This window comes from Oryzias latipes, chromosome 14 (genome assembly GCF_053564925.1).
Source record: "Oryzias latipes strain Hd-rR chromosome 14, Olatipes_Hd-rR_3.1".
NCBI classification, from domain to species: domain Eukaryota; kingdom Metazoa; phylum Chordata; class Actinopteri; order Beloniformes; family Adrianichthyidae; genus Oryzias; species Oryzias latipes.
This window is the reverse complement of record NC_136250.1, coordinates 9,439,627-9,466,684: the sequence shown is the minus strand read 5'-3', so window position 1 is coordinate 9,466,684 and position 27,058 is coordinate 9,439,627. Positions and strand designations below refer to the sequence as shown.

General features: G+C 38.7%; 3 protein-coding genes across 6 annotated transcripts; 2 read left to right on the top strand and 1 right to left on the bottom strand.

Moving 5' to 3' along the window:
- Positions 1-61: 61 nt before the first annotated feature.
- Positions 62-7,538, bottom strand: fbxo40.2 (F-box protein 40, tandem duplicate 2). Of its 2 annotated transcripts, XM_011483255.3 has the most exons (9): positions 7,184-7,538; positions 6,543-6,566; positions 5,249-5,810; positions 4,204-4,727; positions 3,043-3,222; positions 2,677-2,918; positions 2,475-2,606; positions 697-997; positions 62-627 (listed from the first exon to the last, which is right to left on the bottom strand). In XM_011483255.3, exons 2-9 carry the CDS (start codon positions 6,543-6,545, stop codon positions 424-426), a joined length of 2,148 nt encoding a protein of 715 aa, XP_011481557.1. In that variant the 5' UTR covers positions 6,546-6,566; positions 7,184-7,538; the 3' UTR covers positions 62-423. The 2 variants fall into 2 exon arrangements, with proteins under 2 accessions (XP_011481557.1, XP_078786842.1); XM_078930716.1 differs by having other exon boundaries at positions 62-997; positions 7,184-7,322.
- Positions 7,539-7,600: 62 nt separating this feature from the next.
- On the top strand, positions 7,601-15,606 carry fbxo40.1 (F-box protein 40, tandem duplicate 1). Its single transcript, XM_023962849.2, has 7 exons — positions 7,601-7,732; positions 7,859-7,915; positions 9,048-10,184; positions 10,866-11,152; positions 11,344-11,475; positions 12,607-12,910; positions 15,199-15,606. The coding sequence occupies exons 2-7, from the start codon at positions 7,913-7,915 to the stop codon at positions 15,418-15,420; spliced, it is 2,085 nt and encodes a 694-aa protein (XP_023818617.1). The 5' UTR covers positions 7,601-7,732; positions 7,859-7,912; the 3' UTR covers positions 15,421-15,606.
- A 1,516-nt stretch (positions 15,607-17,122) lies between these two features.
- Positions 17,123-26,796, top strand: aifm5 (apoptosis inducing factor mitochondria associated 5). 3 transcript variants are annotated; one of them, XR_002291648.3, is made up of 19 exons: positions 17,123-17,473; positions 17,631-17,700; positions 19,364-19,473; positions 19,565-19,674; positions 19,760-19,804; positions 20,661-20,742; positions 20,997-21,109; positions 21,203-21,289; positions 21,448-21,539; positions 22,637-22,767; positions 22,951-23,066; positions 23,156-23,227; positions 23,329-23,392; positions 23,854-23,930; positions 24,098-24,215; positions 24,970-25,064; positions 25,256-25,331; positions 25,442-25,546; positions 25,884-26,796. XR_002291648.3 is itself a non-coding variant. In XM_011483251.3 (19 exons), exons 1-19 carry the CDS (start codon positions 17,455-17,457, stop codon positions 25,915-25,917), a joined length of 1,620 nt encoding a protein of 539 aa, XP_011481553.1. In that variant the 5' UTR covers positions 17,123-17,454; the 3' UTR covers positions 25,918-26,796. The 3 variants fall into 3 exon arrangements, 2 of the variants coding, with proteins under 2 accessions (XP_011481553.1, XP_011481555.1); XM_011483251.3 differs by having other exon boundaries at positions 24,966-25,064; XM_011483253.4 differs by having other exon boundaries at positions 24,966-25,064; positions 25,498-25,546; positions 25,884-26,017.
- Positions 26,797-27,058: the final 262 nt, after the last annotated feature.

The following is a 27,058-nucleotide window of genomic DNA, read 5'->3' as shown; positions in this document are numbered from 1 at the left end:
ATCAAGCTCAAATATTTCTCATTATAAACTGCAATAAGTGTCAAAGTGAATTGGTTAGTTCAGATGCAGTAGTAAGCCTTTATTATTTGGAAATTTATCTCAGACATGAAGAAATAAAAAAAAGAACACACGGTCACTGTACCTGTGTGCCTTTTTGTTCTATCACAGGTTTAATACATTTGTTTTGAACAAAAACTGTTCCTTCTGTGTAAAGTAAGAGAAAAATATTTATTAAAGATGGAATCAACCAAACACACAACTCAACATAGAACATGATATATCTTATGATAAAATAAGCAAACAAACTTTCTACAGTGTGAAATGATCAAACTGAGACATCTTTTGTTTTGTATTTGTGCAAAATACGGCCTGTTCTTCACTATGTTGAAAAAAAAGCTAAACAGCAATAATGTAACTGCTCTATTATCGTTTTTCTTTCAAAAGATTGATAAGCCTTTGAGTTTTCTCACTGCCAATCTGTTTTTCACTCATGCTAGGCAGGGCTATGGGCTCACTGTGAGTATGCATCTGGTAATGAGGACAGACTTTCAGATGAGCAGACATTGGAGGGATATCAAGTTGGCGCCACGAGTCAACAGAGGAAAAAAGATGACTGAATTCCCACACCTGAAGAGAAGCAGAAGCAGAATCACAACGAGAAAAAAGGTCAAGTAAAAAGTGCAGACTAAACCTCACCAGTTTGGCTTCCCACTTGAACCTTCCCTGCATGCAGGCCTTCCTCCCCCATCGGAGGGTGACCATCCCTCTCTCGTGCAGCAGGGAGAAGCAGACCTGCCTCATGAGCCGCGACACCAGAGCCAGCTGACACAGAGACAGACTATCCAGAAAAGTGGCCATGTGGCACAGCACCTCAAAAGGCAGCGAGCTAAGAGAGTCCCCTCCCAGGTGTTCGCCCTCGTTGTCCTGAGCAGGGGAGGAGTCAGAAGGGCTTCCAGGTAAATTGGTTGGGCGCAAATTGAAACACTTTAGCTGCTGGCTGTTCAAGAGAAAGAGAAAAAGAAAAACAGGGAGGGGAGTGTGGGTCTTGCAGAGACTCACTTCATCAGTAACTGTTAGCAACAAAGTTAGCCAATTTTCTATTTTTTTGTTTCTGAACAATATCAGTGGTTATATAATTAGTCCTCTTAATAAAGAGTTTCAATAATAAAAGAGTTTCCACTAGTTCTGCGGCTACTGACAACATTATTGGCAATGCTTTATAATGTTATCATGACCCACTCCATTGAAATTGGATGATTCTGTTGTGTTATTAACACTTGTGGCATTATCGGATGACAGCAAACGTTTATGAAGAAACTTAAGCTCAATATTGCATTTCTGAGTACTTCTTTATTCCAATTGTTGAGAATCAGAGCAGATGAAAAAATGTCATTTAAAAAACTTGTAGTAGTGACCCCCATGCAGAGCTCCTGATTGGCTGCTTTGCTCCTTTAGAAAAAATTTTTTTTATATGGAAATGTTTTTGTTTGATGGGCCATGAGCTTCCTGTTCCGCCCCATTCTGATGCACTTACTTGCAGATAATTACATCTGTGTCCGTCTTTGTTTTCCTCGTCCGAGCTGGTATCTGGCTCATAACTGTACCTCTGGATAACTCCAATATTTCTCACTATTTTTGTTGCAAGTTAGATTGGGGCTTGTGAGTGTAAAGATAGATATTGGGAGGCAGGGCTGGGATTACTCCCTGCCAAAATTAACACCCACAACTCAGAAGTCAAATTCTACTGAACTACTACTGCTCTGCAGAAACTAGGTCCTAGAAAATTACACAGGCTTTTTGATTTTGGCTGAAAAGGCATAACAATAATAATTATAAGACCAATGGGAACGCCTTTACAATAGATCAAAAGATGATCAGAGTGAGACTTTTTTAAGGAATTGAGCTACGTTGTGGTGGAGGGACATCAGAATGTGATTTTAGATTTTAGGTTTTTACAATTTGTCAAAGAAAAGTGAGTGAATTTGTTAGTGAATTGCCCCTCATTGAGCAGGGTTTAAAAGGGACCAACAATCTAAATCTGAATACTTGAAACAAAATGTAAAATCAAAAGTGCAGTTGTACATCCACTTTCCCACATGGGAGGGATCCAGCTGGGATTTGAGGCACGTCCTTTCCAATGTGAGATGAGAGTGCAAACCACTACACCTCTATGCAGTCTTCTGCATTGGCATATGACTCTAATTAGTAAGTTTTATGTGTTGGGTGCCAGTGGCAAAACACACATATTAGCATGAATTGCGCTTTGGTACTTTGGTAATGTGTAAACTTTTTTTTTCAGTGTAATTTGATGAACAACACAAAAAACTATAGGGGGCAAAATTACAATGCAAACCTCAAGGTCAGAACTTGTACCTGAATGCTTCTCTTACTCTTCCAAGGATGATGGAAATGTAACAGTATATATATATATAGTAAAGCCGATCAACAGCCCAGCAAACCAAATGTGCGCTCACTTGTAGGTGACAGTGGCATCCTGTGAGGAGGGTTGAAATCTCCTCTGGCTGTATGTGCATCCCAAATAGGAAAGGGGGCATCTCTGCTCAAACCATCCACTTAAACACGTTTGGATGTCACTGTGCACATTCCTGTAAGTAAAAAGATGCTTCAGTGTGTCTAAATACAAGGTGTTATTAAACATTTCTGATAAATGAACACCTGAAGTGCGTGGAATATTCCTTGCGGTGGAAGGTGTGACCACAGATAAATGTAAAGGCGCAGCTTGCTCGATTGTTTCTGCTGTTCACGCTTTCCGCCTGCAGCTGCAGATGAAGCTTTAGTGGTCTGCCCGCCATCACCTCAGCCAGTGTTGTCTTCCCTTTGAAGGGTGCAGAGCGGAAAGAGTGTGTCTGCGTTCCTACATCAACATAAAGTCCATCTGCTCCTTTAGTCTCACTGATCTGCAACAAAACAGACCATCACCTCATGTTGCTTCAATGATAAACTGTTTGCACAAGTCAGAACGTTTTCATTCACTTAAATTCAGCTAGCAAAGCATGCTATGGTTCAACGTGCATTCTGTACCTTGTGACCCATAACAGCCTGCTCAGCATAGCCCAGGAGGGTGGCTTTGGCTTCGTCTGTAAACCAGGTGTCTTCGCTCACTTCGAGGTCAGAGGTGTCGACGCTGCAATGTTCAGTCTGCACACGAACAGCTGTGTCGTACTTGTGGACCCGCTCCCTGTAGTGGTAGCTGTCAGGGATCTGCCCATTAAAAGACAATTTGGGAGAAAATTCAAAAACTAAAATTACTTTCTAAACTTTTTGCCAAAAAAATGTGTCCATTTTTTATTTTACATTTTTAATTCAGATTACAGTTGAATTAAAACACGGTCAACTGGCAGACCTTACACCTGAGTCTTCTCTTCAAAACAAACCTGTCTGGATTACCTGTCACACTTACGCTCTATTTTATTTTAAGAAGATCCCCACAATTCTTCACTTGAGGTAGTTGGTCTTTTTTTCTACAGAAATTAAAAATGGAATTTGCTAATATTTGATTAGTAGTCAAATAAACTTCATTAAAACATGTTTTTGGGATTATCAAAACAAATTTCTTAATGACACAAATTTGCTTCCACAACTGAAATCAACCGTCCTGTGAAAGGTTGTGACTTTTATAATGGGACCCCCAAAACTTAGACTATTTGATTCTACATTCAAGTTCAAAATGATTTATTTCCTTGTTAAGGTTTGACTTGAAATTACTTTTATTCAACCAGGAAGTTTCTTCTCAGTTAGAATTGACACAGGCAGAAGGGTGATGCACAAGAAATGGTTTTATGAAAAAAACAAAAACAATACAAAAAAAACAACAATTCCTTATTTTGTAACGACATTTAAAGAAAAAATAATGCCCAAAATCTTCCAGGGAATATGAGGAACTTCACGCTTGACTGTCTGTCTCCAGCTTCCCTTAGAAAAACTGATAATTTCTGCTTTAGGGAGCAGTTCAGATCTGGCTCAAAACCCATTTTCCAAATATTACCAGTTAGCATTTTCCCTTTTAACTCAATACCTGTTCAAATAAAAAGATTATCAATCAGTAACCTGGAGTTTTCAGATTTCAGGTGCATGGATAATTGAACATTGGGAACAACATGGATAAAAGACAAACAATAAGATGACTCCACATTTTTTCTCAAACATTGGCAAAAAAACATAGCAGTATTTTGAAATCATCACCTTGAAAGTGCGCACAGTCTGCACTGGAATGGGCTCCAGGCTGCCGTAGACGAAGTCTTTTTCCCTCGGAGTGCAGGCCTCAATTTGTCCAAAAGCAAGCAGCATGCGGCCGTGATGCACTACATACATGTTGTACTCTTGAGGGGTGAGTTCCTGCCCGAGGCGGTCCAGAACCCCCTCTTGCCACGGGGCTTGCCCGGTCCTGCTTGTGTCGTGCTCACTGAGGTTTGTGGCAGCAGCAGAAGTATCGGGCTCTAAGTTTGTGCGAGTTGCGTTTGTTTTGTCCTGCATCCCAGCCTCTTCTGGATCTCTGCCATGGCGGTTGATTCCCTTCTCTCCAGAGGACCGGGCTTGCCTTTCGGTCTCTAGTTTTTCCTGAGCAACAGTGCAGCCCCCCTTGTCCATGCTAAACATCATCTCCATCAGGTTGAACTTCTCTTTGTTAAAGACCAAACCCTGTTTGGAACTATTCTGTGCTACTTCTTCCACACCGATGCTCTCAAATGCACTTTTTGGGGGGAGTCCTGTAGAAAAAGAAAATGGAATGATGTTTGTTACAGTTTAAATTGGTGCTCATTTGCAATATCATTGTGTGTATTCAGATAAAATATTTAGACACATTTTTTATTTTATTTTATTTAGGTTTCTAAAATAAAATTACTTGGATGTTTGATTTTAAGGGAGGGCTTATTGATTGGATTTACATGATTAACAGTTAATTTAATTTTTTTAATTTTAATTTAAAATATTAATGATAGGAAAACTTGCAGCTATGGAAATTGTCCATATTAACCCACATTAAAATAGAGTAGCTTGAACCATAAAATTGAACCAAAACTGAGTGCACCAGTCCTCACTTTAGGTTAGCATATAGATAATCTTAAATTAAGAAATTCTCTGACTGAAACTGTTGACTTTGTGCATGCAGCTAAACTTGTGCTCAATAAAAAAAAAAAAAAACATTCTTTGTTAAAGACAAAAATCGATTTTTCTTCAGATTGTAACATTTAATCAAAACTCCAACTCTTGTTTTATCCCAACTAACCTTGACTTGGATCTTGAGGTTGCTCTTCGCTGACCGTCCATCCTGTTGCTGCCTCCTTCCTCTCCTCTTCCTTTATTTCCTCCTCATCCTCCTCCATCAACTCTGGATAGAGCGGCTTCATTCTGAGGCGTTCATACAGATCTGTTTGATCAACCAAAGACATGGCAACATCCAGAGCTCCGTTCTGAGCTGCACTCTCCTCCAGAACATTGTCCTGCAGGGCTTTGAAGCCATGTGGGTCTGTGTCGTCAGTTGGCCAGCGCAGCCACTCCATGGAGCAGCACACCACGCTGGCCGGACACACCTGGAGGTGGGCTGCCCTGGAGGAGCGCGGCAGCTGGACCGGACAGCCGTACTCTGCATTGAGGCAGGGCACTCTCACGTTGGGACAGAGCAGCAGGTGATCCTCCTCCTTGCACAGGTGGAAGAGGGCGCCGCAGAGGAGGCGGCAGGGGATCAGCGCACAGCACACTGAGGCCTCCACCCGAGCCCTGCAGCATCGGCTGAAACAGGAATCGCAGTGGACGTGCTGCCGCTGCCTGGAGGCTCGAGAACGATGACTCTGTAGGAGCCAAAATGAAGCAGAAAACACCAACTTCATTGTTTTTAGAATGCCAGAGATATTTATTCATTTACAATCATATTCTTAGAATAGCTCCTCTCCTTTTCTGCTGTCTGCACTGGTTCCTGTTACCGGTAAATTCTTCACTCACTTCACCTGTGTCTCCCTCTACTTAAACTGCTCTCTGTCTTCACCTGGTGCTACAGTGTGAAGTGTTGGTAGCCTATCCTCCAGCCTGTCAATTCTTGTGTGCCTTTTTGCAATTTTTGACCTGTATGCTGTGACCAAATAAGTTTTGCCCAAAGCCCTGACCTCTACTTTTGCATATTTGGATTTGAACCTTGCCTGTTGGACTGGAGTTAGTAGTCGAGTATTCTATATAAGCTCTCTGAGCTAATACCTCCAATTTAATCTTCTTCCTAGGAGATCTGTTGGGAGGATTCTCTCTGATATCCCCATTACTCCACTGGTCAGAGGGATCCTGAGGCCTCCTTAAGCTCCAAATATCTGTTTGTTTACCTCCAGTTACCCATTTTTGTTTCTCCAAATAAGTCAGCATCATCCAGGGTTTCTGCTATCTAGTGTGACTTTAATTTTTTACATTTTTTTGCAATCCAGAAGATTAAATCTGATTTCCAAAACCATTGTTTTTCAACAGGAAATGTTATTTTGCTGTGTAGATCTAGGTCTGTGTTTTTCACTTTTTCACAAGAATAAAAGAATTCCACTCACCATGGTTTCTTGCTTTTTGTGACTCTGCGGAAAAAAGACAAAAAAAAAGAAGGGTGTGATTCACCTTCAGATCTAACACAATCTGACAAAGGTCAGAAATCCCTTCCCTCTTGCTTCTTTCTACCTTAATTAACAGAACGGTGGCAATTGGTAATTATAATATAATTGGTTAAAAAAACAGAATCACAGATTCTGTGTTAACTTCAGAAACAATAAGCAAAGGTTTAATTGACTGATCAGAAAGAAACTGAATCTTATATCCTCCAGGTAAAGTTTGATGAATGTTACGCGCTGTTTTTGTCCTGAAAAAGAAGGGAATAAATCAAAGCCATTTAAATAAAATGTACAGATCTGTGCTTTAACTGAAAATAACAGCAGAATAAAATCCAAAGCTGATACAAACACTTTCCTACCAAGCTACCTTGCAGATAAACAGATTAGAAGTGTATTTTATTGCTGATTTGAATGATTTTATAGAAAAGAGTAAATGTGTGTGGTTAAAACAACTTAAAACCCCAAAAAGATTAAACAAAACAACAAGACTATAACCAGTTTTTAGCTATCATGTCAACAGCAATTTCTCCAGATGAGGAGACACAACATATTTAGACAAAATCCAAGATGAATTAAACATGTCTTACCAGCTCAGACGTGTTGTTTTTGTCTCTTAGGTTTTACAAAGTAGCTCCAAGTCCTTGAGTGTGCGTCCTTTAACTGGCAGGTTAAAATTAGACAAGAAATATCCAAGAGGTTCCGGAGGAAAAAATAACACCCCCTCAGTTTGACTTTGCTGTAGTAATGTTAAAAGTTTACACAAACCTGCACAATCTTGGTTAAAGGAAAGTATTATTAAATTATTTTATTCTTAAAATTTGAATTGACTGCTGGAAAAAGGTTGAGCGACTTAAATCTCCACCAGAGGACACTGTTTATTTATGAATGAATCTCTGAGTCGAGTCTAAAGCCCTAAGGTGACCAATGTCGGCCAACGACAGCAGCATATTATGAATCCGTCTTTTTATTGGAATGGATTGGAGGGCTGTTAACCTAAACCACGTGTCTGACCACCTGTGCAACATTGCTCAGTCAGTGCCCCGGCTCTATTTATAACACATACTTAACACAAACACTGGATCTTTCAATGCACATGGCAGTTCAGTCAGCGGTTCTCTTCTTGGAAAGTCAGATAGGTAAGGCAAAAGCAGATTGTTCCTTTTTTAAATCATAAGACTTTCAGTCATTGTGTGTTTGTTTCTGTTTGTTTTGGGGATTGATCCCAGAGTCTTAGAAAGTAAAGGTGTCCTCTTTTCCTACAGGGGGATCAGTGTGTTGCTTCACATTAGGAAACTTAATGGGAGAAGATTAAAAAGATGGTAAGATTTTGGTCTCTGTGTAAAAAAAAACCTCAAACCATTGATAATTATTTCACTTGTTAGCGGGAAAATTATTTTTATTGTAACACTAACCGACCACTTAATTAAGTACACCTTGCTAGTACTTGGTTGGAGCCCCTATTGCCTTAATCTTTTGTGGCATCGATTCAACAAGGTACTGGAAACATTCCTTACAGAATTTGGTCCATTTTGACATGATTGCATCACACAGTTGCTGCAGATTTGTCAGCTACACATCCATGATGCCTATCTGCCGTTTAACCATGTCCCAAAGGTGGTGTATTGGGTTGAGATCTGGTGACTGTGGAAGACATTTGAGTCCAGGGAACTCATTGACATTACCAAGAAACCAGTCCGAGGTTATTCCAGCTCTATGACATGGTGCGTTATCCTGCTGGAAATAGCCATCAGACGATGGTACACTGTGGTCATAAATGGATGGACATGGTCAGCAACAGCACTTAGATAGGCTGTGGTGTTGTAATCATGCTCAGTTGGTACCAAGGGGCCCAAAGTGAGCCAAGAAAATGTCCCCCACACCATTACACCACCACCACCAGCCTGAACCGTTGATACAAGGCAGGATGGATCCATGCTTTCATGTTGTTGATGCCAAATTCTGACTCAATCATCCAAATGCCACAGGAGTGGCACCCGGAGTGGTCTTCAGCTGCTGGAGTCCATCTTCCTCAAGGCTGGACGTGTTCTGCGTTCAGAGATGCTCTTCTGCAGACATTGGTTGTGACCAGTGGTTATCTGAGTTACTGTTGTCTTTCTGTCAGCTGCAACCAGTCTGGTCATTCTCCTCTGACCTCTGGCATCAACAAGGCATTTCCACCCACAGAACTGCTGGCCATTGTATGTTTTCTCTTTTCTGGACCATTCTCTGTAAACCCTAGAGATGCTTGTGGGTAACAATCCCAGTTGCTGCCGTGTGATTCACTGATTACAATTTTGTGTTAACAAGGAGTTGGACAGGTGTTCCTAATTAGGTGGCTAGTGAGTGTATGTTGTTATGTTTTTTAGGTCTCTCATAATTCTTTTTTGAACCTAATTTTTTGGAACTTAATGCAGCATGAATGAAAATCCTTTTTCATTTTGGCTCGGTCAGAGTCATCGCTCTCGAGCCTCCAGGCAGCGGCAGCACGTCCACTGCGATTCCTGTTACAGCCGATGCTGCAGGGCTCGGGTGGAGGCCTCAGTGTGCTGTGCGCTGATCCCCTGCCGTCTGCTCTGCGGCGCCCTCTTCCACCTGTGCAAGGAGGAGGATCACCTGCTGCTCTGTCCCAACGTGAGAGTGCCCTGCCTCAATGCAGAGTACGGCTGTCCGGTCCAGCTGCCGCGCTCCTCCAGGGCAGCCCACCTCCAGGTGTGTCCAGCCAGCGTGGTGTGCTGCTCCATGGAGTGGAACCGCTGGCCGGTCAACGATGCTCATTCTCATCCCAACACAGAGCTGCATGAGAACTTGCTGAAAGAGCAAAGTGAATGTCTTGACCTGGGCTTGGCCCTGAAAGACCAGCAGCAGCTGTTTCACTCCATAAAAATGAAGAATCTGTTCCCGGAGCTGCTTCAGAGTGTAGAGGAAGAGGATGGAGAAGAGGAAAGAAGAAAAGAAAAAGAGAAGAAGAAAAAAGTTTCACAGGACAAGGAGGCAGCAGAGAGGGCAGCTGCAGAAGAAGCAAGTCAAACACTTTGGGAGTCTTTTAACAAGTTTAACATCAACCTCCCCAGTGAGAACGAGAGTGAAGATGATGGTGAGGTCGAAAACCAGCCTGTACTCACTCAGGAAGAAAGGGAGGCTATTGCCAGGGCCTCAAATGTGGATCCTGATAATTTGGAAAGCTATAATGCCTGGGAGCGCATGTTCAGTATGGAGATGAGTGGCTGTCGGGAGACCGAAGCGACTGCTGTGGCAGGAAAAGGAAAGAGTAAGGGGAATAGAAAAGGCTTGAATACTCTGACAGAAGAGGATGAGGCAGCAGCATCTAGCAGCTCCAAAGCAGTGGCCGGTGCATGTCCCACACCATCTTCCTCGTGCTCTGCTGTAAAACCGAAGAAGACCTTTGTGTACGGACACGTGGAGCCAATGAAAATCATCACAGTGCGCACCTTTAAAGTCCCTACCAGCTTTTCTGCAAGGCACAGCCGCATCCGCAACCCTGGATTTTACAAGAAGGAATCTAAAATTGTGGATACCAGTGACCTGGGTGTGGGGGTGGAGAGCATGCCAGTGTGGGAGGAAGTTCAGGTGAGACAACTGGCCTATTGAGTCGACCACAGAGGTTGAAAATCCTACACAGATTACACAATTATAATCTTCTTATAACAGTTTTTTTAAATGGAATAGACCAGGTTGATTAATTGACTTAAAACTGCAAAAACTGAGATTTAAATGCGCATGATTTAAAATTTAAAATTTAATCACCAAAAATCATTAGATTGTATAAAATCAGAGGGAAATGTTGGTTTTGTGGATGAGGCAGGCAAATGTTTAGGTCCTGAGTGTAAAAATATCCATTTAATATAGTAATTTATCTGGATGTTAGAATGTTTCAACATTCAACCATGTAATTTTTTGGGTAAGATTTAATGTTTAAAGCGATTTAAGTAAATCTTTCTATCTCAAGTTATTCGAATTAGTTTCATTTAATTCATTTGTTTGTGGTTTTGCGGTCTCATTTATGAATTGCACGTTTCTAGGTTTGTATTTCTTGTAATAACAAAAAGTTAATTCCAATAATTTAGCTTAGATTTCCCTTTTTTTTGTTAAATTATATCTGTTTGTAGAAATGAAAAACATTTTTAATAGAAATCGTTGTGATGGGCTCCTTTGTGTGAGTGTGTTTTGTCTGAAAAGTGTCTTTTTTTGCTTTTTATCATGTTCATTCTAGCTTCAAAATGTTTTACGTCATTTTATTTGACTGTTCAGGCGTCCCTGCTATGCTCCTTGGAGAAAGAGTGTAGGGGTCACCTCATTGCAGAGACCGTTAGCTCAGACAGCCTGTTGACAGACGAAGGCACGCAGACCTTCAACTTCCAGTCCGCTCCTTTCGGGAAAAACATGTCACTCATTGACCTGACTGCAAGCAAACCACTGGAGCTGCACCTTCAGTTGCAAGTGGAGGGCGTCACTAGCCGTCACCATAAGGCAAACTCCACCTTTACCTTTGTTTGTGGACGCACTTTCCAGCGCAGAGAATATGGCAAACATTATAAGTGAGTTTCCTGTATCGACATGGAGATGCAAAGCTGTTTCTTTAAAGCAGTCAACGTAATAAACTTAATGTTGCCCACAGTTAACATTAAATCAAAAAAAGAAAACATTCATTTTAACAAATGTTAAAATGACCAATGAAAGGACATTGATCAACTTTAGTTTTAGTGATGACTTTTGTGGTTGTTTACAGGAACATCCACTGTGACATTCAAATGAGCGTGAATGGCTGGTTTGAGCAGCGATGCCCTCTGGCATACCTGGGATGCACCTACAACCAGAGGAGGTTTCAGCCTTTAACTCATGAGGCCACTGTCAACTACAAGTAAGAACAAAAAAGAAAAACACGGTTTTCTAAGCATTGATAGAAAAGGCCAAGATAGTAACTGCAAACAGATAATGACGCGTTTAGTAAATCAACTTCATTATTTCCTGAATCCTCTTTAACAATAATCTTGTGTGTTGTTTTTGTATTTGGATCCTTAAAAAAAGGAATGATGAGCAGAATTTACATCAGCTGTAGCTTTAAATCTAGAAAATTTAGACCCTAACATTGAAATGTAGATTTGTCCTCAGGATGTCAAAGACAGACTCGAACAGACTACTGCTTTCACAGATGTTTAAACAAAACATGGCAAGTATAGAAAATATTTGATTGATTGCAAGAATTTAATAAAACGTATGTGTAATGTGGATATACATGAAACAACATCAATATTTTAAATCAGAATACAGACATTTGTTGCCAGCTTTTAACATTAACTCTTAATTAACAGTTTTGTAAGATTAAAAATGGGAAACCATCCTTGCTTTAGTCAGATTTTTTTAAGAACTCCTACTTTTTATATTCTTTATTTTCAATGGTCAAAAAGTCAAATTTTACAAAAGAAAAATATTAGAAAATATATATAAATCACAATTCTGTCTTTTAAGACGACTTTGGGCTAAACCATTGCTCTAAACTAAAAGTTATGTTGAAAACACATAAAATTGTGATAATAATTGTGATGAAAATGATTTTTCCATAACAGTTTTACAAAATGAACTGCTAAATGACTAAAACAACTTCCTACATTTTATTTAACATTAAATATCAAACTATTCATGCAAACCAAACTATTGCTAAGCAGAAATTTACTCCCCTTCCCTGGGTTTAGTGTGAGCCACCAAGTACATTGTGCACAACTATCACAATTATCATTGGCACAGTCCATTAAAATTAAGGAAGATTTCACTTCAAAGGAAAAGAAAAGTTAAGTAGAGACAAGGCCAAATAAACACAAGTCTTCTAAACTGCATCCATGTATAGAGACCAACAAAATATTACATAAATTACATACAATACAATACAATAAGGGGTTTACATGTATCTCACTCACAGGATTCATTTTCCTAAAGTTTTATTGTAAATATTTCTAAATAAAAACCAAATATTTAAGTTCATCCTACTTTTCAGTCCGGATTTGGGCTGCTTCGGCCTGCATCCCACTGTTCCTGTGTCTATGACCGACTCCTCCGACGCCCAAAAGAGGAGACGAGGTCAAAATGAAAGAGGAGATGACTCTTTAAGTTCACTTCCGTATGAGGTCCTATGCCATATAGCCAGTTTCCTGGACAGCTTGTCCCTGTCCCAGCTGGCCTTGGTGTCCCCCCTCATGAGGCAGGTGTGTTCGTCTCTGCTGCAAGAGAGAGGGATGGTCACCCTCTGCTGGGAGAAGACGTCCTCACATGGAAAGATCAAGTGGAAGGTGAAGCAGAAGGTAAGTGTGATCATAAGAGGCTCAGGATTACATACTCTGGGATTATTCTAGATTTTTTTCTTTTAAATCTTGGGAGTTAAAGTGCTTGAAGTTGTTTCAACAATGCGGAGTGCAGTCAATATGGTCTTGTGTCGCTAGGGTTGTATAGTGTAAGCGGGATCAAAATAAATTTTGGTTTAAGATGACAGCCTCTGTCAAGATTCATGTTTGTCCTATTTTGGTGTGTAAGGTTATAACTACATACATATTTACTTTTGCCTGGTTCTGTGTCAGACTTAATATTTTTAATGTTTTTTTTCCCCATTTATTGGAGTGTGACATGAACTAAAATGACCAATACGCTCATTTTGTTTATGCTATCAGGTCACATGATGTGTTTAGTCTAAATGAATGAATGAATGAATGAATGAAAACTTTATTAATCCCAACAAGGAGAAACTCAGTTCCAGTACATCTCGATGAAGAAGGTCAGACAAACAGCAACACAGGATACACACACACATCTCGAGAGGTTACTGAGGTCAATGCAGCCGAGCGCCTTAGATGACCTGCGCCGGCGCACCTTTGTATGGCATGCAGATGGACCACGAAGAGGGCCGGGGGTTGGGTTTGGTGACAAAAAAAAGTCGTATCCCTACACTGCGTACAATGTGTTGATACAAGAAAAAAACTACACCGTTTAAACACAAATAGCACATATTCAGACAAAGACACAGTACATGAGGCTCAGGGGGGAAACGGTGGTGGACGGGAGTGGGGGGCCCCCCGTGAGTCTGTCCATCAGGTGCAGCTCCGTGAGCCAGGCACATCTTCCGGGCAGCTCACAGAGGAGGTAGGGAGGGGGTTGGTAAGCCGAGGACAAGCAGGGAGGGGGTGAGTTGCAGTTATCAACCCTCAAGAACAGCTGCTGTAGTCCACTCTGTAGAAGCGGCTTTGTTTTGGTGGAGCCAAGGACAGTTGTCCATAGCTCCTTCGGGGAGTCTGATTAGATAAAATACTTTTGGGCGCCAGCAGGTTGTTTGTACTGCCGGCAAAGTCCTTGACTGGCTCTTCGCTTTGTGTGAGGCAGAGATTGATCCGAATGAGAAGTGGGTGAATTTAGCCCAGTCTTCCCTCAAATCTGGGCAGAAACTTGCTCCAAGGTGGCATCCATCTTCCGCACAAGTTCAGGGGTCTCAAGCAATCTGCTTAAGTGGGCAAGACAAGCACAGAGCTTTTGATCCTACATTAATTGGATAAAGTAAGTTTTAATATTACTCTCTGGCAGCGTTTTGGCTTCAATTTTCATCATTTTTAAAGCAACACTTGTCTGAATCAGGCCCTTTGTGACAAGTCAATACTTCTTTCGGAAAAGTTGTGGAAGCGGTCTGAAATTTACTGCCACAGTAGATTTTAGGTGTCCTCCTCTACAGAGATTAGAGGTAAAGTCCATAATAGATTTTTTGTCTCCTTTAGTAGATCAGGTGCATAAACACCGATCACTTTCATGACATGCTGATGTCAACTGTGGCCAAATCTGAATTCTTCCCCTGTAGCTTCTCCTTACCTCTGCATTTAGCCCTTTAAACATATCTTTATGGAAAAATAGTGTCTTCTCATTTGGACATCACTCCTAACTATTGACATCATCAACAGTCACCGGTCATCCGCGTTAGCGCGGAGCTGCCAGCGCTCAGAAAATGCATGACATCAGTTTTATAACTTTAAAAAGTCATGCTAAAACAAAAATCATTACTTACATTTACGTGTAAACTTCTGTGCTTCAGAGCACACCCACGTAAAGAAAACATTTATCGTCGGATTACTTTCGCCACAGAGCCCTTTCAGAAAAAACTATTTGGAACACCCCATCCCTCCAAATGCCCTCACAATTAGAGGGATAGGGGGAAGCCGGACGAATTTGGATTCAGCCTTTGAGTCAAGATGATCCCCTCGCCCTTAAGGTTTCAGGTTTTTTTAAATTTGCCCGCAGTCTTTGGAGGAAATTTCACATTTGATTTACCTTGGTTTATGGCAAGAACAGGAAGAAATTTCTTTTTTTGTTTTGGATTCCTGGTGTGCATTAGTTGTAAAAAGAAGAAAAAAAGTTTGAATATAAAGAGATTTTTAAAAAAAAGAGAAAAAGTTTGAGTTTGGTCCTGAATTACTTTCCATAATTGTCTCGTTTTTCCTCAAATTCAGGGCCTGAACATTATTGATGTGTTGGGAAAAGATATGAGCTGTCGCCTTATTAGGAAGGAAATGTAACATGTACCAAAAATGTTTTCAACATTTGCTCATCTCTGCAGGCTTGGCAGTTCAGCACTTTGTTTTCTCCTGTGGATGCTTGGTGTTTCCGAAATGTGCCGTCCATCTCGGAGCATCTAAAAGTTTGTCCATACAATAAGATAGAATCCAAGATGGAGAAGATTCGCCTTCCACGTGTCAGAAGAGAAACCCAAAGCAACACAAGCTGTAAAAATTCAACACTGGTTTCCATGTTCCAGCAGAACAAGAGGATAATGATGTAAAAGACATCCATCTTCTTTCTTTTATTTTGTGTGTTTTTAGAAGAACAGCAATATTTAAAAAAAAAAAAAAGAGCCTGTAGCAACTACCGTATATAACTATAGCAAAGCAGATATAGTGTCGCAGTTGGGCACAAATGTAATATTGTTTTCTGAAATGATTAAAAAACAAAACGAAACAAAAAAAAACTACAAGAAATTTAGAACCAGGTTTAGGCTAAAAATTATGTTTTATCAAAGCACGAACAGAGAAAACTGTAAAAAAGGAAAAACTAAGCTGAATGTTTACTGTGGAAAATGACTCGCAGAGGGACAGCATGGGAAAACTCAAACAATAAACCCAGAAGTACTTCCTAAAACAAAAGTTTGGAAAAAAATGCATGAAAATAAAAAGGTCAAATAAAAAACATACATGTCATTGTGCTTTTGTACTTTAGTCATTATGTTATTGGGATAGTTTTCTTTCTGCGTCACAATTAGTTTGGTCCTAAAAAAGTGGAAGTTTACGTAGTACAGCTGACTATGGAACTGACTATGGAATTCCTTATCTAAATCTGTAAATCATAAAATATTTTCAAAAATGGATCCGTATAAAACATACTATAGCATGAAGGTCCTTTGGGTGAATCAAAAGGATATCTATTTTCTGACAGCTTTGCAAGACATCAACGTAAACATGACGTTTTAAATTTGCACGCTTTAGCTTATTACAAGAATAAATTATTTTTTTTAGGTGTAAATTATAATAAAAATAATTATATAGACTTTGGTCAAATTCCAACTGGGACCTTTCTGGGTGGAGTTTGCATGTTACCCATGTGCATGTGTAGGTTTTCTCCGGGCACTCCGGCTTCCTCCCTCAGCCCAAAAATATGCTTGATAGGTTAATTGGTGTCCCTATAGGTGAGTGTGTGTCGCCCTGCAACACACTAGTGACCAGTGTAAGAATTACTGTGGAAAGACCTTTAAAAAGCTCATTTATGAGTGAAAATAGATAGTCTTTAATAATCCCTCAGGATATTTAAAAATGGCCATCTGCTGACAATCTTAAAACACACACACACATTTAAAAACAATAAAAGTTAATGGTTCAAAAAGTAATTGATTTAAAAAAAATCTATGGATTATATAGATTAAAATTCAATGGATTAAATCATTTAAAAATCAGTGGGTTGAATTAATCAAAAGCAATTGCTTCTTAGATGCTCCGCCATAGAGTGGTTTTGCCTGATGGCACAAGGAACAAAAGATTTCTTTCTAAAGATTTCTTCAAATGTAGGTTAAAGTATTTAGATACAACAAGACAAATGTGTCCCCTTTATGTCTAAGAAACTTTGACAATATTTTTAAAACATTTTTTATCAAAATATTATGCTATTTACTTAAAAATAGAACATTGATATGACTGCATATCTTTAACAGTTGTTTAAACATAGATCTGTTTTTCCTACTTTAAGCCATAAGTTAGAGTATTATCATTTCTAAGAACAATGCATTAATAGAGAACAACAACAACAAACAAAATGTTTGCACATTTACTATTAAAATTTTAGGAACTGGTTTATTATCACAGCTAAAACGTGTCTGAACGATAGCCTCCCGCTCTGGTTTTGTGTGCTGCCTTTTGTTAAACTTTCATTCAGCGTTCAGCCTCGTCAGCCTTTCTCTATGTAGCCACTATGACAAACAAAAGTCCAAATTAGTCTTTCTGTGGAACAATAGCAGAGCTGAACATGAGCAGTCGCACTGCAGAGACATCGCATTCGCCGGAAACACAAAAGGAACTTTTTTAAGGATATTTGGCTTTTTTTTAATCCCAACTTTCCCGTCTTTGCAGCCTCTGGCCTGAAGGATCTACGTCAGATATGGAGCCAGTTGCTTATGGCAACAATCCTTTATCTTTCATCTGCACACAAGATAGAAAAATGACGTCAGACTCAAGCTTTGTCTGCTTATAGCTGAACATTTGATGAGCTTTTGTTGGTTTAGCAGTATCCGGTTTGTGTGTCTGTGTAAAGTTGCAGTTGAAAGTATAACATGTGGAAGACCACACAAAGTAAGTACTATATTACATCTATGTGTACATTTACATTGTTTTAGCCGTTTATAAAATATTAAAACAGTCAACAGGCCGGTCTTAAAGCTGGAGACGTTATTTGAAGGTTTTCTTTATTATTTATTATTTGTGATCTGATTTGAAATGGTTTGTGCAGACTCTGATCCAGAGGACACAGATGAACTGACAGCAATGGTGTGTCTGGAGTCAGACCTGCAGGATGGACAGTAAGGAAGCTGAACTATATATTTTTAAATGGACAATCCAAAACCTCTATTTTTAAACACATATGCTCCACTATCCACTTCCAATCTTGTGTCAACACATGAAAATAACTTGTTTTTGCTTCAGCTTGACTATAATCTCATAGGTCACTTATTTAAACGTTATGAAAGAATCTTGGAGGTTTTCCTTTATACAGCAGTTTCAGAATATTTAATTTAGGTTTAAGGGCTTCTGAACTAACAAACATTTCTGTAGTGCAGAGGCTTAGGACACAAGTTGAAGTTAGCATGCTAAAATTACATGTTCAAGTTAAACATTCCTCATACAAATCCAAAAGTCTTGAGAAAAGAAAACATATCATAAAGACATTGAACTCACTCACATTTTTCCGTGAAATACGCACATTTTAAAATGTTGTTGGTTAGTAGCACACCCAACTGTTTGGAAGATCAACCAAAGGTCTCCTTCAGCAGGATTAGCTCCAATTAACTAAAATAGACTTCATAAATACATATTATATAATTTCCGATCTGGGTATTTTGTTTTTCTCAAATTGCAAAAAGCTATCACTCCATTTGTCCATCTATGTCCTGAATTTAATTCTAATGAGCCATTGATGCTTTCAAGGCAGCAGAGTCAGAAATAGCAACTAATAGTTCTGATCTTATCACAACTTGATGCGCTTAACTAAAATAATTTAGTTCTCTTCAGGAAAAATATTGTCAAATGATTGAAGAAATGATAGAATCTGGAACAGAACATGACCCCATGTGCCATTTTTTAATATTGTATGTGCACTTCATCTCTGTCTTGCATCCAAATCTGTCACAGTCCCGGAAAGCCATATAATTTTAAATGATGTCAGCATGATCAATAAATGATTTAGACGAGATTGGGACTTTGAGAAAGTTGTATTTCTTCATGGTAAAAGCAATATACAGTATGCACCAGATGACTGACTTTGTCAACAGATATTTAAAGATAACTGGAGGTTTGCAATATATCCAGGAGGGTTAAATGATTTCAAATTTATATTTGGAGCATTTAAAACGTATATGTTTAGAAAATGCAATGTCAACAAAGTTGCAACACTGGTTTAAAACAATTCCATAACATGAGCTTTCATTCATTTACTAGAAAGCTATTTTATCTTGCACATAGGATGAAAAATGTGTTTGAAAATAAACAAACATTTTGTTGCATGATTGTAGTTAAGGTGTGACATAACTACACACTAAAGAAAATAAAAACTTCAAAATCACATCATAATCCAAAAAGTTTACAACAAAAAGAAAAAAAGCCATAAGAAACAGAAAATCAGATTTCCTTACCAAATAAACACGTGTAATACTGAATTACAATTCAACATTTGGGAAACAGCACTAATGGAAATGAGGAAAGGGCTAATATAATTTCTAAATATTCTGAGTAACTTTGAAGAATCAAAAGAAATCAACAAAAATCTAAACTCAAAACCAAACGATTCAATAATAACTTTAAAAAAATGTAATTAGTCAGATATATGTGTATATGTTAATGTATACAAAAGTATGTCTAACTATATAAACATACATTTTGTTTCGACATGTAAGACTTTCGAATGCCTTCTCGACTGTCCGTTTTTCGACTGAAGGGGTCTTTGTGTCTCTCTGTGTGTGATCGGAGAATGAAGGAAGTTGAAATTGGACATCACAGTGTGCTGCTCACACGCCATGAAGGCAAATATAGTGCCCTCGGAAACCAGTGTACGCACTACGGAGCTCCACTCAGCCAAGGTATAGCGTCTTTAACTTAAATTACACGTGTTGGCCGTCTGTACTAATGAATCGTATGCCTGACTGGGTGTGTCTGTGTGTGTGTGTTCAGGGGTTGTTTCAGGAAACAGAGTGCGCTGTCCATGGCACGGCTCCTGCTTCAACATCTGCACAGGAGATCTGGAGGAGTTCCCCGGCATTGACTCCTTACCTTGCCATAAGGTACAAATAGGAGAGATGGCCTCATGCTATCCCTTAAGGAGACCTACTGACCTTTTATTTTTTTTTCCTCTTTTCATTTTCAAAGGTCAAAATTCAAAACAGTAAAGTGTATGTGACTGTAAACAGAAAGGTAAGTAACTACAAATGTAAGTTTGTTAATGTAATCTTCAGAGGAGTGCACGTAAAAACTTTAAAAGACCTTTAAAGGCAAAACATATTTGTTCTTGTATATGCTTAGACTTTAGAAGGGGAAACAAAAGCAACAATTTCGTTTTTTTACAGTTATTTAAGTAAGAAAGTAGGCTTTTTCACATTTTTGAAGTTTACAGACCTTAACCCTTGTGCTATCCTAGGCACTTTAACATTGGGAGTTGGGTCATTTAGACCCACTAGACTGTGTGTTGAACCTTTTTTCTTCAATGATTTGTGATCTTCACTGGTGTCCATGGATTACTTGAAATCTTTCCACCTTTATCCACCTTTGTCATGGTAGGGAGAACACATCAATGCAAGGATGGGATCATCTAAGATAGCACAAGGGTTAAACCAGCTTCTACCTCACATGAATGGTAGCACATATAGTCACCAAGCTTAGGATATAAATAAAAACAAAATTTACTGACCTAATATTTTCAAAACATCAACTAAAAGTGGGGAAAAAGTATTAGTATGCATGGTTCATCAAGTGCACTTGATGAAACATTACATTAAGGAGAGCCAAAACAGAAAAGAATAAATAAAAAATATAAAAACAATTGAAACAAAAATGAAAAACATTGTGTCTATTAATTTACTAAATTAAACTAGTTTTGAAACTTCTTGCTGAAATAAATAAAAAAGTATATTCAGGCCACACTTTGATTGTCATTTAATTAAAATGTGATTGTTGTCAAAGTTTATATGTCCTAACATATGTAAGCAAAATAAGTGAAAACTTTTAGTTTATTTAAAAACCTATGAACCTCTATCTTCACTGCACGATTCAGGACCTCAAACAGCAGAAACGAATACGCAGTATGGGAGGTGCAGTACCAGGAGTTGCTCACACCATCCTGCTGCTTGGAGGAGGCGAGTCCAGACTGTGTGTGGGGAGAGGATTCACATACTAATGGGGGGGGGTCATTTACAAATGTGACACATATGCATTAGAAGTCCTCATGACAGAATGTAGATCATATAAGAAAACGTTAACTGTAATAACTTTTAATATTTTATTCCATTTCAATTCTGAATGTTATCCTAATGGTCGACATGGATGATTTAAAACAAAAGTTAGTATTTATATGTTTACTGAGTGTTTGTAATGGTACGTTTGTCTCCAGGAATTGCTTCACTGATGTGTGCAGAAACGCTCCGGCAAGAAAAGTTTGGTGGTAGAATCATCATGGTCTCCAGAGATCACCTTTTGCCCTACGACAAAACTCGGCTCAGCAAGGTTCAGCGGATGACATGAACACAAGAGTTTAGGAGATAACCATCCAATTTACTGCCAGTATTGAAACCCCAGACCCCTGCTCCCTCTCCACAGGTCATGAATGTGGAGAGTGACACCATTGTTCTGAGGAGGATGGAGTTTTACCATCAGTATGATATTGAGGTGTGGCTCAGGAAAGAAGTGAGTTCTTCTTTTATCTCAATTGAAACATGTTAAATATTTTCTTCCTGTGTTTATTAAGCTGGATTAAATAGAACATGTATTTCTTCCACAATAAAAAAAACAACTTTCTTTCAGTGGTAAAAGTTGAAGCTAAAGCATCACCACCATCTTTGCAGGTGCTGTCAGTGGACACAGATAGGAAGACAGTTGCATTTGATGATGGTTTAGTCCAGAACTATGACCAGCTCCTCATTTCCACAGGCTGCAGGTACATCCTGAACAACATCTCTGTCTGTGTGCAGGTATTTCCTTCAGCACCAAGGCCTTTTGGAGGCCATTGATTACAGTCAGGATAACTTGAGACAAGAAGCACAGAAAAAAGGACCAAATAGTTATGTAATCAAACCAGATCTATACTTTAAACCAATTTCTGGCAGTCTAAAAAACATGAATGTAGAGTTATAGTTATTTCAATAAGGAGAGATCTTAGGACTGTAAATAAAGATTTATTTGTGATACAAAAGATGTGCATGAACTAAGTCCACAGTCTTTAATGGGCCACTGACGCCCTGCATGCTGGGGTAAGCTTAGACCGATAAAATAAACCCTAAAGCCTAGATGCTGGTGGTGTTTGAGGGCCAGTCCATGCCAAAGCATTGGTCCAGGAGGAGGACGGGGTGGAGGTGGTCTGGCAAAACCGTCTAGAATGTAGAAATATACATACATCCATGAATTCAAAAGCAAAAATATGATTGTGTTTGGCTTATTTAGCTATTGATTTAAAGTGACGGCTTAATTGATGAGTGCCGTGGAGAGTGAGTGATGTACAATCCCAGCTTACCTGGAAGTGAGGTAGATCTTCCTTATCGAAATTATGCCAAAGCTTTACTTGCAATTTTCTGTGTGAGTTTTGGGACAGAGTTGTTGGGCAGAATTGTGAGACTTATTGTATAAAATGTTTGCATTTAAATAAAAAATGAGTGACAAATCCTAAAGTGAAAAAAACCTACTGCAGATGTCCTCAGCAAGAATTAAACATTTACATAAAAACCAACATCTCCTGCTGTTATTCTTTAAACTTTAAATAGACTTGACTGAAGGCTTTCTTGTGTGGCTCTGAGGAGCTACTTTGTTGGTGTTCTAATCAGAGATAACTGAAAACAAACACTATTTTATTTCAAATTCAAACTACTCACTTTTTAAAGTTTTAAAGACATTTTTCTTCCCTTTTTATGCAAATATTTACCAGATTTAGAAAAGATCATTAAATCAGAATCAGAATCTTTTTTCCTCTTTATTTTTAAAAACCTTGTTACAACATTAGTCTCTGTGAAACTGCTAAGGTCATCATCATCTGTCTTTCAGAGCTAAGGCTCTCGATGTTCCGGGCACAAAGCTTAGGAACATAATGATGTTGGAGACACCAGAGGACGCCCGGCAGATCCACGCTGCCTGTATGGGCAGCAACGTAGTCCTCGTAGGAACTTCATTTGTTGGTACTGTAATAGTTGTGTAAAAAAAAGAAAGAATATTTTTAACATTTGTGTTGAAAACAGTTGTGTAGTAACTATTATATGAGATGTCCTCAGTAACTTGGACCATAACGTCCATGAAAGTACAAACGTACAAACTTTCATGATGTGTTTTTACAATTATTTTGATCATGTTTTATTTAACAGGGATGGAAGTTGCGTCATATCTGTTGGACAAAGCCTCCAGTATCACTGTGATTGGCAGCAGTGAGCTTCCATACCAGAACACGCTGGGTCGGGAGGTCGGCAGAATAACAATGATGGTAACAGCTGTAACTGTCTACATCCGACTTTTTTTTTCTTTTTACCAACAGGTCATTCTGTTTACCCATCATTCCTTCTGTTTCTGCAGATGCTGTCAGAGTACAACATCAAATTTTACATGAATGACATTGTGACAGAAATCAAAGGCGTGAACGGCAAGGTGAGGAGGAATGCTTCACCCGGATACTTTATTACAACCTTCGTTTTAAGCTTAGTGAAAAAGGTGAAACTAAACTCTGCTGGTGTTTGATTCACCAACAGGTGAAGGAAGTTGTGCTTAAAAGTGGAAAAGTTATCCCAACGGATGTGCTGATTGTGGGAATTGGTGAGATAAACTCCTTTACCTTACTGCATACCTTTCTTTTTTAGCCTGTCCCTGTAACACACAGTCATATGAGGGCGTATAGCAACTGCAGTGTCATTTATTTAGCTTTCATAATTTAACCTAAGGTTTATTTGATATTTTTAAACAAAAACTGCTTAAAACTTCAAGATAGAAATGTATTTGTTAATCTACAAACCTCCATTTATGGTTGGTTGTGGTTGCATCTTCAAAGATGACGTTTAAATTCCTGTTGTTTGAAAATGACCCAAATAAAATGGTTTATAGGACTGTGTGTGTGTAATAATTTATGTTAGTTATTTATTTTTATTTTTTTATTAATGCCTTGGATTTCAAAACCTTTAAATCAGGATTTGGTTAAGGTTTATGTGATTCTTTACAAGACAGGCCAAAAACAACAGCCTCAACATATTTGGCCTTCATTTCTTTTCTTTGGTCAACAGGTAGCATTCCTAACTCAGCGTTCCTGCAAGGCACTAAAATACAGATGAATCCAAAAAAGCTAGTAATAGTTGATAAGGTGGGTCTTCCCTTTGTTGTAAAAACGTCTCGCTGTGCTTTGATTTTCAGTTTGTGGGCTACAGACATTTCATGCCAGCATGTATTTCCTCTGTGATGACAAGAAAACGAATGAGTTTTCTGCTCTGTTGATGATCTCTCTTCTTCCTCTGTTCCCCCTCCTGGCAGTACATGCGCACAAATGTCCCAGATGTGTTCTGTGCAGGTGATCTGGCCACTTTCCCTTTGGCAATGGCCAAAAACCAGCTGGTGAACATCGGACACTGGCAGATGGCTCAAGCACAAGGTAACGAACAATAATTAAAAAAAAAGGGTTTCTGTCACAGAAATACAGAAAAAGAATATTTAAAAAATAAAACATAGGAGTTTAGTGTTCAAAATTAAAGAGGAAAAAGCTTGTTTTAGAATAAAGTCATTGCCCCTTAAAGCCTTTAGATACAAATATGCATCAAACCACTTGGGCTCCAAAATTACCTTAACTTAGCAAAAACAACATATTTTTTTAAAGCTAGAAAGAACTTCATTTCAAAATGCTAATTTCAAGATCAAACTTGTTGGATTACATATTTTAGGCACTACACAAACAGTGAAATGTTTGAACCTTTCAACGCTGTTAAAATGCACTGCAAAAAGGAATAATTCAAAAGTAAAAAGACTTTCAAATAACAATAAATGTCTGTTCTAAATAAATGTTCTGTTTTCCAAGAAAATAACCATATTAAGAACGTTTTTCAATAAAATAATATTAGTTTGATAAAACGTGTCTAAGTGACTGAAATGTTTTTTAAATACGAGTTCTTGGTAAGACAATGTATTAGGACATTTGCTTATTTATAGAAAATCTTCAAAGGGGGTAAGAATTTTTAAATTTATTTTTAAGGAGCCCGTTTTGACAGTGTTAAACTTTGTTCTCAATATAAGGTGCCACCTTTATCTTAGTTAGTTCTGAGTTTACTGTAAAAATTATTGTTGAAAAACTTCTCGTAGCCTTTGTTTATTTTTCTAACTGGACTTTTGACATTTTTCTACTGTCAAGGAAGAGTGGCAGCTCTGAACATGCTGGGAAAAGAAACTGAACTCACTTCAGTTCCTTTCTACTGGACCGTCCTACTGGGTAAAACCATCAGATATGCAGGTACAAAACGCACAGCGTGAACACCTCTGCAGGTGAAGTTTAAAGCCCACTACTGCTCACTGAGGTCTCCATCTGAAGACATTTTAGATGAAAACACAGCCAAGGTTCTTTAGCAACATATCCACAATTTACAGTGTTGACCTGTTGCTTTTACTCTGATTTAATTGCTCTCTTTTTTTGTTTGTGTGCAGGCTATGGGGAAGGATACACTGAGCTGGTGATGAAAGGAAACATTCAGGAACATAAATTCCTCGCTTTGTACCTCAAGTAAGAAAAAGATAAAACTTCAATTGAAAACCTGGACTAATTCTCTCTATATTCCAGAATACACCATTTGGCTATTTTTACCCTATTGTGTATGTTTTGTTTACCTGGAGAAATGATGAGGTCATAGCTGCAGCAGGCCTCAACTTTGATCCGGCTGTGTCTGCAGTGGCTGAGAGGCTGTCTTCTGGAAAAGTCATTACCAAGAAGGAAGCTCAGTATGTGAGACTAACATCCTATAATTATCTGTATAGCATCCTTGGTGCTGTCAGAAAAGAACACGCTGCTCAAATGCTTCTACCCCAGCAGAAGTGTATTTTTGATAGTGCGTTTGGTTTTATCTCACTGAATCTGAAAACTATGCTGTGATGAAATAACATAGGAAAGAAATTGGAAATCCTTCAGATTTAGTAATATTGTTTTTACACCTTAAACTCAAAGTTTTCATCCAGTTAAGGCAGTTCAGTTAAAGAGATAGATTACATGTTGGGAGAAATTCACATTAGATTTCATCAAAAGGTGTGGATCCATCTTTCCTTCTCCTCTCCCCAACAGATCGGACGACCTGAGGTGGCTGCAGATGTCATGATTGTCTGCTCATCTGCAGCACTCCACCTAAAAAGCTAAAAGCTTAACTGAAAGGTTTTGTAAAAAAAATATTCACCGATGGAGAAGAATCAACCAGTGAGAGATCTACATCCATGTTCTGATGCAGACTGAAAAACAATGTGCAGCTCATGTTAGGGGGGGTCCATGTTACAACAGATACCTCAAACAACAAATCTTTTGAGTTTTTTTTAATATGTATTTGTAAATATATTAGTTTCTTTCATTGATTTATTCCTCAGTCAAGAAACATCCCAAACAGGAAGCATCAGTGTGTCCTCTACTGTTAATATTAAATTGGCGTCCCCTTCAACAGGATGGAAAAACAGAATCGGCTGCGTCTGTGAACCGGTCAGCAAGTCGAGAAGAGGGATTAGGGCGGCAGAAAGTGGGGCGGTCAGCACTTTAAAAAGGGGCTGCTGAAACACGCAACAGTGACAAAACCCACCACCATGGAACAATAAAACTCTAACAAATGCACTCAACAAAAAATGCACACCAGATGTGCTGTTTTTTTCCCCTTTCTCCCTCAGTCACTCTGGTTTAAAATGCCATTAACGCCTAAACAGGCTCATCACAAACCCTTACTTTCACCTTTGGAGTACACTTTGTAATCCAACTTTTGCTTCATCTTAAGTCACATTTGCTGCCTAGATGTTTAGTTTATTTTATCTATCATGAATAGCAAGGTAACTCATTGTTTCCCCACGTGTTCACAGGAAGTATTATCAGTTACCAAAGATAAAAATGCTGAGTACTCTTGTAAACGCTGTATCATCAATCTAAAAAGCAAAGAAAATTACTACGAATGTTGATTTTACTTTTTTCTTTCTGTTCCTTCACAATAAAGTTTCAAAGCACAGCTGTCTTTGTGGTTGGGAGATGCTGCCATCTGCTGTTGATTGCTGGTAACACCACAACAGTTGGTTTCAACATGTTAAGCAACTTACAAAACATTTATAACTATAACCCAGTTATAACTATCAGAAATCCAAGGATTTCAGGGACAGGAGGTGGTTTGGCAGTAATATCACAGTCTAGCTTACCTCTTAGCACTGAAGTCAAACATTATTATAAATCCTTTGAAAACATCATTTTGTCTATAAATTATCCAAACATGAAGA

Coding starts and splice junctions, on each gene's coding strand:
- fbxo40.2 (XM_078930716.1), bottom strand. Junction 4,728..5,248: donor ACCTCAAGATCCAAGTCAAG/GTTAGTTGGGAT, acceptor CTTTTTCTACAG/GACTCCCCCCAAAAAGTGCA. Junction 2,919..3,042: donor AGGCTGTTATGGGTCACAAG/GTACAGAATGCA, acceptor GTTTTGTTGCAG/ATCAGTGAGACTAAAGGAGC.
- fbxo40.1 (XM_023962849.2), top strand. Junction 11,476..12,606: donor GAGGCCACTGTCAACTACAA/GTAAGAACAAAA, acceptor CCTACTTTTCAG/TCCGGATTTGGGCTGCTTCG. Junction 12,911..15,198: donor AGTGGAAGGTGAAGCAGAAG/GTAAGTGTGATC, acceptor TCATCTCTGCAG/GCTTGGCAGTTCAGCACTTT.
- aifm5 (XM_011483251.3), top strand. Junction 21,110..21,202: donor ACAAAACTCGGCTCAGCAAG/GTTCAGCGGATG, acceptor CCCTCTCCACAG/GTCATGAATGTGGAGAGTGA. Junction 23,393..23,853: donor TGTGCTGATTGTGGGAATTG/GTGAGATAAACT, acceptor TTTGGTCAACAG/GTAGCATTCCTAACTCAGCG.